Source organism: Phyllostomus discolor, chromosome 6 (genome assembly GCF_004126475.2).
Source record: "Phyllostomus discolor isolate MPI-MPIP mPhyDis1 chromosome 6, mPhyDis1.pri.v3, whole genome shotgun sequence".
NCBI classification, from domain to species: Eukaryota; Metazoa; Chordata; class Mammalia; order Chiroptera; family Phyllostomidae; genus Phyllostomus; species Phyllostomus discolor.
The window spans coordinates 23124490-23134799 of record NC_040908.2 but is presented as its reverse complement, the minus strand read 5'-3'; the positions used below and the strand labels follow the sequence as shown (position 1 = coordinate 23134799).

General features: G+C 41.6%; 1 protein-coding gene across 2 annotated transcripts in view; it reads left to right on the top strand.

Moving 5' to 3' along the window:
• The first annotated feature begins 820 nt into the window (after positions 1-820).
• SOS1 (SOS Ras/Rac guanine nucleotide exchange factor 1) overlaps positions 821-10310 on the top strand; it is a 114109-nt gene continuing 104619 nt past the window's right edge. For both annotated transcript variants that reach the window (XM_028515233.2, XM_028515232.2), the window contains exon 1: positions 821-1166. In XM_028515233.2, the coding sequence (XP_028371034.1) occupies positions 1080-1166 (87 nt within the window). In that variant the 5' untranslated portion in view covers positions 821-1079. The remainder of the gene's footprint in view (positions 1167-10310) is intronic.

The window sequence follows — 10310 nt, the reverse complement described above, 5'->3', positions numbered from 1 at the left end:
GGAAACATTGCAATTACTTCTGTTACCCCACAAATACTAAGCCACCTATCTTTTTTTCCAGTCTGTTTACTATGCACTGAATGCTCTGAGCAGTCCTTATCTTCATGTTCAGAGCAAAGTACACACATACACACCCCTTTCCGAAAAGAAAACCACTGGGACTCCAAGAGAGGGGTGGGATCTTTCGTGGCCCAAGAACACAAAGGGGGCCGCTTCACCCAAACTGCCCCCGTCCCCCTTCCACCCCTCGAGCCCCACTCAGCCCACAGTTCAAGTTCTCCCCGCATTTTCGCTCCTCCCTCGCAGCCCTTGGGGGCGGACCACAGCCTCGCAAAGCAGCCTTGCCGCGTGCCCTCGCACACTCGCACCCTGGCGGTTCCCTCCGCCTTCGCTGGGGAGCCGGAAAACGCAGCGAACTGGCCCAGCCCTGCGGCGCATGCTCAGTAGCGAGCAGGTTCAGTTCGCTAGTAGGAAGCTCCAGCGCTACACCGGCGACGGCGGCGGCCGAGGCAGCACCCCCGGGCAGCCAGATTGCCCAACAACAGCCGCGGGCCTTTCCCCTCCCTCCTAGACCCCAACACCAACTCCGCCCCCTCGGGGTCGCTAGTATATCTTAGTCTCGGCTGCGCTGAGCGTGCACTGCGGCCGGAGCGTCCCTCACACGCTCTCCCCCAACTGCCGGCTCTCCCGCGGGGCCAGGCCGGGCCCGAACGCAGTCCCGGCGGCGGGCAGGCAACCGAGCAGGCGAGCGGCAGCCGAGGAGGAGGGCAGCCCGGGCGGCGCCGGCGGGTCGGGAAGGGGTGGGGGGCCCAGCCCCGGGGCGGTGGTGCGGGATGCCGCCGCCGCCTCCTCCGGGCTGCGATCGCTCTCCTCCGCTGGTACCTGTGTCGGGTGGGTGACCAGGCGCGGGTCTAGCCCCTCAGTCCCCTCTCCGGGGCTAGCCCAGCCGCTCAGCACCCCAAGGGGGCCGGGCCGTGTGGTGGGGCTGCGGCCCTGTTCAGCGCTGCGAGCTCGCCCTCTCGCGGCTCCCGAGCCCGGCCGCCGCCGCCCCCTCCCGGGCCAGAGGTACCGGGGGCACCATGCAGGCGCAGCAGCTGCCCTACGAGTTTTTCAGCGAAGAGAACGTGTCCAAGTGGCGGGGGCTGCTAGTGTCGGCGCTGAAAAAGGTGAGAGCTCGAGGGACCCTGCTTCCCCGATGCAACCCCAGCGAGGGCACCCGGCAGGGGCTGGGGAGGCGGGGCGCAAGCGGGCCGTCTTTCTTCCCGATCTTACAGCCTCCCAGAAAGGACGGTGCACACAGCGGTTCCCCCACACTCGCTGGCCCTTGGTGTTGACATTCACCCGGTGTGTGGGAAGGCCGCAGGAAGCCAGGGAGAGTTTGTCTGAATAATACAATCACTGACAGGTTAATGCCCTCCCCCTGATTCACAGACCAGAGTTGGAGGAGCCTTAGTTTTCAGCGGAGGTCAAAGCAGGCCACTTTTCCGCCTTCTTGGTCTTACCCCGAAGCTGCTGTCAGCCTCCGGTTTTAGGTGTCCAGTCTGCTCGTTTTAGTGGGCTCGAGAGTGCTCTGGCCATAATGCATGCTCTAAGTAATTGCAGGGCTCGCCTGCCAGCAGAAATATGGCCTGCTTTGCTCACCCTCTGTAATCACTCTTCACTACCCCGAATTCCCCCACTCCGATTAACAGTGGCGGGGGCACATGCTGTTCTTTTCTTTCTAGAGTTTGAGAATCTTGGTATTATCATTCGGTTTGTGGGTTAGAAATTTTAACCTTTTGGTGTTTGTTCCAGTTTGCCACATTGTTATCTAAAGTTATAACACGATCTATACTTTTTAAATGTTTTAGGAAATGTTGATACGTTTTAAAAGCTTCTAAGCAGCATTGTGACTTAAGTATATTTAAATATCAGGAACTGGTCTGAATGAACATTAAAAATAACCAGAGTATTTTTTTGTTTACCTTTTCCCTTTTCTATTGCTTTACTCTTTTGATCGTGTTTTTAAATCCCAATTCTTGTTGCTCAAACAATGTTTTGTGTTTTCTGGTGAAAATATATTTTTACTCCTACTGAAAGTTGAGATTATTGGGTGTACTTTTTATTCTAAACATTTACCATTTTAAAAATTGTGTATTAAAAGGTGTCTGATATTTCTCAGAAGCCAGCAACTTTTACTTTCCCTTTTGCCCTACTTTCCCTCTCCCCCTCTTGGTGCCTTACAGTGGAAACTGTTTGGTTTGTTAGCAAAATTTGCTCATGTATTTCAGATACAAATTTGTGACTTTTTCTCTCAGGTGTCTGGGTGTCTGAGTAGTCACAGACATCTCTGTGATACTGTTTTTCAAAGAAAACCAAAGAGGTGCTATATGCCTTATATACTTCTTCACTAGAAATGCCATCAGGCTCTGACTCTATTTACCTTTGCTTTACCTGTAAGTTTGACATCTTCGTTTGTAATAAAAGGTGACTAAGCGGTCTTAGCGATGCTAGACCTGATCAGTATCCAGACCAAGGTACAGAGGAGACAGAAAAATTGTTGATACACAAAAGAACTCATAAACCATACCAATGTGGGGCTATTTTGTCTGGAAGCCAGCAATGCCTATTCCAGGGGAACCACCAAGATACCCTATCAGTTGAGGGGCCTAGGAAACAGTGAAAGGAGCATTGTAGGAATTGGCAGACCAGGTCTAACTCATCCACACTGGTGGCCGTTGCTGAAATCTGTCCACAGAAGAGTTGTATTTGGCGGGCACCATGTTATTTTAATTTTAATGTAATTAGTTGCCAATGTTTAAAAATGGGACATATTACATAAAATCTGAATTCTGAGCTTTTCTTGAAGAATAGGAGGCTCTCTCCACATTGGGCCTGAATTCAAGCAAGGGAGTAAACTGCTAGAACTGTGCTTTTTGGACATAGAATGTAGTACTTCCAGTTTACCATGGTTCCCACCAGTTCTCTTTGCTTATTTACATAAACCAGCTTTGACTTTAAGCAGAGATATCCTTGGAGGACGGTAGAAGTGATGGAAAGAGGTGGAAGTGTTCACAATCTAGCTGATATGTAAGGTTCTTTCGATTCTTATTTAAAATACCCACTAACAATAATTCTAAATCACCTAAGACAAGGCTGAAAGTGTATTTCACATCTGAATCTGCTCCTGTTGGCTCGAAACCTGCATTTTCACCTGCCTGCTGGACATTTCAAGTGGCTATCTCCATATCTTGAATTCTTCCTTTAGTCTTACTGCGTTGTTTGCAGATGGACCCAACTTGTGTTATCTTGCCTGAGTTTCTTTGGAAATGTTCTCTTCACCTGGACTGCCCTTTGCCTGGCCTAACATTGCTTATCCTTCTGGACTAATGCAACCTCGTATCTTTTCTCAAATCTTCAGTGCTGAGTTGGAAAGTCTTTATTTTCTGTTAGCACCCTAGCGTAGCACTTAACAATGAATTTTAGGTTTCTATATATTTGTCCCCCCTACCCCTGCTCCTCCCCAACTACATTGGAGGGTCCTTGAGAACAGGGATGACATTTTAACCCTGAATCTATCTTCCGTCCGTGCAGTGCCTGACACTTAATAGGCACTTAAATTTGGATGAATGGATGAGTGAATACCCAAACTGAAGTCATCACCTCCATCCCTTGCACTTACCATTAAAAAAAATCTTCCTCTTAATTAATGACTTTATTTGTATATTTTATTTGAGCAGTTCGAAACTTTGGAGTCGTCTCTGAGTTCTTCCTTTGCATTACTGCCCACATCCAGATTCACTCCCCTTTGACATGTTGTTTTAATCTATTCCCCCTTGCTCAAAATGCTCTGAGTTCCCTTTCTCATACTGCTGGGACAGCGTCTTAACCGAGTTCACTGCCCCTCACCTCTTCTTTATCTATTTTTTAAATTTCAGAAGTTATAATACACTTCTGAACATGTCACCCTTTTGTTCAGAACTATGGATGTCTTTTGAGGGCATAGGATGAAGTGCATATTCTTTAGCATGCAAGTGATGGCAATAGATGATATGGCTTTATCCTGCTTTTCTGACTAGACTGTCATAATCTTTTATATTCTTTATGCTTCAGCCAGTCTGGACTACTACTTTCCCTGAATATGCCCAGAATGTCTTGTCATATCTACTGCTCTAAGTTCTATCTTTTTTATTGTACAAATATATCATGATGCCTACTGCAGACCAACTATTGCTCTCAGCACTAAGGATAAAAAGGTAAATGATATCATCCAGAAGTGACAAAGTTAGAACATGTTGGGAAGTGGCAGAGGATGAGTGTAGAGAGGAAACTGGTTGATAGAGAATTTTTGTATGTGAAGCTAAGGAGTTTGAATTTTATCTTGAGGGGATAGAAGTCATTGAGGAATTTTAAATAGGGGAGTAACATCAGATTTGAATTTTAGAAAATTCTCTTTAATTCACTTTGGCCACGGAATAGAAAATGGATTGGAGAAGACGAGACCCTTGGTGAGGAGAAGAGTTAGAAGGCTAGTTTAGTAGTCCAGCTAAGAAATGATTCGCATTTGAACTAAGAGTGCATTTGAACTAGGATGGACGTGCGGGGATGAATTTTATTTGAGATGTTTGAAAGGCAGAATCGAGAGACTCACCGAGTGATTGAGGGAAGTGGTAGGAGAGCAGAAAGAGTCTTAAGCTTTTGATTTGAGGGCCTTTAGTCAGGATAGAGAAGGTAGGAGGAAACCCTGTTGTCGGGTGGGGACAGCAGCATAGCAGGATGAGTGTGGACATGTTGATTTAAGAGCCCTTTTGGGTTATCCAGGTGGACTTGTCGAACTGGCAGTTGGTTGTTGGTATCTGGTGAAGCAGATTTGGGACTTCTAGGTAAAGCCATAAGAATAGATTAAGCCTGTATCCATACAAAGACTTACACATGAATGTTCATGGCAGCTTTGTTCAGCAACAAAATTAGAAACAACCCAAATGTTCATCAACAGATAAACGAATACATGAATTGTGGTATTGCCATATATCGGGATACTACTCAGAAATGGAAAGAATGAAGTACTGATACACATGACAACATGGCTGAATGTCAGAATAATTCAGCTGAATGAAAAAATCCAGACTTTAAAAAAAGTATATACTATATAATGCTATTTATATAAAATTCTAGAAAGTGAAAACTAATCTACAATGACAAAAAACAGATCAGTAGTTGTTTGGAGGGGGTAGGCTTTTATAGTTCATTTGTCTTTATTGTGCCAATTGTTGCAGGGTTGTATACATATGTTAAAATTTAACAGAGTGTACAGCTTAGATATATGCAATTTATTGTATGTCAGTTGCACCTCAAAGAAAGTATTAAAGAAAAGTAGATTAGACCACCCACTGAAAATGATTAGAAGTAAGACTGAAATGGGGTTGGCATTATAACTGGGGAAGAGGGTGGACAGTAGCATATAGGGGGAGAGCAGAAGGAAAGGAGGGAGTGAAGGAGATTAAGAAGGAACAACACCCCAGTGTCTGAAGAGCTGAGAAAGGAGGGAGTTTCAAGAGGGGTCAGTAATGTGTCAGGCTACAGAAAAGTCAAAGAAGGTGCCTGAAACATATTAGATCTGAGAGCTAAAGGGTCACTTCGTTTTAGCAGTTTCAGTGTGAGGGTAGAAGATGGAAGAGCATGGAAAAAGAATAACAAAGACAAAAGGCTTTTTTTTTAGATTATTTTTTTCTAGAAGCTTGGGAATGAAAGGAAAAGATACTTCTGTGGCAAGAAGGGGATTCAAGATTGGGGAAGACACTTTTGTTTTTATGGGAAGGTGAGAGAAACTGGTATATGTTAGGAGCGCCTGGGGAAGGAGCTCGTAGAGGATACTGGTGAAATCCTGAACAAGAAGATGAGCTCAGGAATGCAAACGTGAATTTGCCTTGAAGCATTTGCTGTAGTATTTTAAGTGCCTCACATATGTTCTCTGATTCTCACAGGGTACTATTAGTGCCTCCATTTCACAAGAGAGGAAACTGAGGTTTAGAAAGGGCAACTTGGTTACAGAATCTGCATTTTTAAACACTATGTTATGCTACCATCCTTTCTTCTGAAATGGGTGGGAAAGAGATAAAGATGGGTTTGTAGGCTGAAAAGCAGGGAGTTCATGCTAGGTAGCCTCTACTTTGATGATGAAATGAAAGGCAAGATCCTTTGCATAAAGTGAGGGAAAAAAATGAGTAAGGAGTTTAAGAAGTGTGATTAAATTTTGGAATTGCTGCTCTGGATTGTGCAGAAGGAGCCAACCAGTGAATTAGAAGGAATTGCTGAGCAGTGCTGAGTGTGGAGACCGTAAATTTGGAGTAGCATTTATTGGTTTGATGGCTGTGAGATTTTCCTCCAGCAGCACTCATTAGTTCAGGGAAATGGGTAGAGAAGGATAGTTGGTTGCAGGTGGCTGCAGTAGGGACTAAGAAGATACATATATTTCAGGTGATAGAAGAAGTAAAAGTACCAGAGAAGTGATGGAGGTGTAAATGAGGGCTCCATGTATTAAAAGTCTTGATACATTGGAAGTGGAGGGTGTTGGGAACAGATAGGGGACTACAGTTAGAGGTGATGATTATTCTATTTTAGAGTTTTAAGATTCCAGAGGTGAAGGAGATTAGGTAATTAGAAGCTCTGAAGTGGGTGTATTGAATGATGAGTTGCATACGTGGATGATGATGAAGTCCACAAGGATTATGTAATATATTACATGGAGAAGGAGACTGTGTTCCAGCAGTGGCAGAGAGGTCCAGAAATCACAGGAGTGAGGATCCTTTAACCAAATAATGATGAAAGTGGCAGCTACTCCCCATTCCCCATAATGTATTACTTATTGTAGCTGTAGATGGAATAGGGGGAAAAAACCGCACTTCACTTTAAAATATTTTTGTCATGTGATCAAGTTTTTTATCCAACATTTTATTATGAAAAATTTTAAATGTGCAGAAAAGTTGAAAGAATTGTAAATATCTGTATACCCAGCACACGCTTATCCATCCCTCCATCCATTCACCAATCTTATGTTTTGATGTATTTCTTTAAAAAAAATTTTTTTATTCTGTTATAGTTGTCCCAGTTTTCCCCTCTTTGCCCTCCTCCACCCAGCCCAGCCCAGCCCCTGCTCCCACAGTCAATCCCTACACCATTGTCCGTGTCCATGGGTCATTTGTACTTGTTCTTTGAGTATTGCCTTCTCCTTCTTTCCACCATTATCCCCTTTCCTCCTCCCCTCTGGCCGCTGTCAGTCTGTTCCACGATTCCATGCCTCTGGTTCTGTTTTGCTTATTAGTTTATTTTGTTCATTAGATTCCTCTTCTAAGTGAGATCATATGGTATTTCTCTTTTACTGACTGGCTTATTTCACTTAGCATAATATTCTCCAGTTCCATCCATGCTGTCTCAAAAGGTAGTAGTTTCTTTTTTCTTTCTGCTGTGTAGTACTCCACTGTGTAAATGTACCACAGTTTTTTGATCTCCTCATCTACTGATGGGCACTTAAGCTGTTTCTAGTACTTGGCTATTGTAAGTAGTGCTGCTATGAACACAAGGGTATATAAGTTGTTTTGAATTGGTGTTTGGGGATTCTCAGGGTATATTCCCAGCAGTGGAATTGCTGAGGCAAAAGGCAGTTTAATTTTTAATTTTTTTTGAGGAAATTCCATGCTGTTTTCCATAGTGGCTACACCAGCCTGCACTCCCACCAACAGTACACTAGGGAACATTTCAAAGTAAATTGCAGACATCAGAATACTTTACCCTTAAACATTTCAGCATGCATGTCATCAACTGGAGTGAAGTATTTGTTTATGGTTCTTTTTGTTTATTAGGTAAAATGTATATGCAATGGAATATGCAAATATTAATTTTGCCATTTAATGAGGTTTTAAAAAATGAATGCAACCCAAACCTCTACCAAGACATCAAATATTACTGTTACTTGAAAAATTTCCTTCGTGTACCTTCAGTCATTCCCTGCCCCTACCTCCCAGAAGCAAATGCTGTTCTCATCTTTTATCATTCTACCATAGATCTATCTATTCTAGAAGGTCATATATAGAATCATATATAGAATCATACAGTATATATTTTTGGTAAGGCTTTTGAGGTTGTATTGATGAAGAATTCAGTTATTTTTTTCTATCATATAAATATGTCAGTTCATTTATCAAGTTACATGGTTACCTGGGAGGTTTCCAGTTTGGGGTATTATGGATAAAGCTGCCTTGAATATTCTTATGCAAGTCTGTTTCTTTTTGTAGACTGATGTTTTCATTTCTCTTGGGTAAATACCAGGAGGAGAAACGAGCAGGCCTTTTCTCAAAGTGGTTGTACCCATTTTGCATTCATACCAACAATGTCTGAGAGCTGAATTTGCTTGACATCCTTGCCAATATTTGGTGTTACTAGCCTTTTAGTCATGGTGATGAGTGTACAGTGGTAACTCATTGTGGTTTTAATCTGCATTATGCTGATTACAAAGGACATTGAGCACTTAGTCATGTTCTTATTGACCATTTGTATATCTTCCTTTGGGCAGTGTGTGCATAAATATGTTGCCCACTTAAAAAATTGTTTGTTTGTTTTTTTAGTATTTAGTTGTAAGAGTATTTACTATTGAGTTATATATCTTGGATATATAGAATTTTTTTATTAGGAATATGTTTTATGAATTTTTTCTTCTAGCCTGTGGCTTATGTGTTCCTTTTCTAATGGTGTTTTTTGATGAGTAGAAGTTTTTAATATTGATACAGTCAATTTTTTTCTTCACCCAAGGACATTTTTTCATTGGTTTTTAGAGAGAGAGGGAGGGATAGGGAAGGGAGAGATAGAAGCATCAGTGCGAGAGAGAAGCATCGATTGCTTGCCTCCTGTTTTCCCTCTAACCTGGTGTCTACATTTGGGCTGGAGGAGGGAACTGCAACCCAGGCATGTGCCCCAACAGGGAATGGAACCCACAACCTTTTGATTACCGCAGACGACACTCCAACCAACTGAGCCACACCCACCAGGACTGATAGAGTCAAATTCATCAGTTTTTTTTTTTTAAGGTTATTGCTCTGTGTATCCAAGAACCCCTTGCCTACCACCAGGTCATGAAGATACTCTCCTAACATTGTTTTCTAAAAGCTTTATAGTTTTATCTTACATAATCCATGGTTCATTTCAAATTAATTGTTGTGTATAATATGAGGTAAGAATTGAGACTCATTTTTAAAGTTTTTTTTTAATTAAAAAAATTATTTTTAAAGAGAGGGGGAGGTAGAGAGAGAGGGATAAAAACATCAGAGTGAGAAAGAAACATGGATCAGTTGCCTTTTGTATGTGCCCCAACCAGGGGACTGAACCTGCAACCTAGGCACGTGCCCTGACCAGGAATCAAATTGGCAACCGTTCACTTTGTGGGATGATGCCCAACCAACTGAGCCACACCAGTCAGGACTTTAGATTAATTTTTTTAATGCTGATATGTAGTTATTTTAGAACTAATTTGCTGAAGACTTTCCCTGTTTCATTGTATTGATTTTTTTGGTGAAAATTAAATGAATATATAATATTTATTTATGTAAATATATATTGAAATGTGTTATATATAACAAATATATATGTATCTCCAGGCTCTCCATTCTGTTTCACTGATCTATCTATATCTTTATTCCAGTACTACACTATTAATTACTGTAGATTTATATAGTAAATCATGAAGTTAGGTAGCATAAACATTCATATCTTGATCTTCTTTGAAAATACTGTTTTACTGTTTCTGGGTTTTGCATTTCAATATAAATTTTGAACCCACCTGTCAATGTCTGACAAAAAAATCTTTGTGAGATTTTGATTGTGATGGCATTGAATCTGTAGATTGCTTAGGGGAATTAACATTTTAATAATGTTAAATCTTTGAATCCATGAATATGGTATATCTCTACACTTATTTAGATTTTTTAATTTCAGCAACATTGTAGTTTTCAGTGTAGAAATCTTATATATATTTGGTTAAGTTTAATCCTAAATATTTTGGTTTTTGATGTTACTATAAATTGTTTTAAAAATTATTTTCTAATTGTTTGATATGATTACATAAATATACAGCCAAGTTTTGCATATTGAGCTTGTTTTCTTTGACCTCACTGGTAGTCATTTTGTAGTTTCCACAGAATTTTTTTTTACATAATTATGTCATCTGCAAATAGAGACAGCCTGGTTATTTATTTATTTATTTATTTATTTGTATTTCTTTTTCTTGACTCATTTTACTGGCTAGGAGTTCCATTACAAGTGGCCATCTTTGCTGTTTTCCT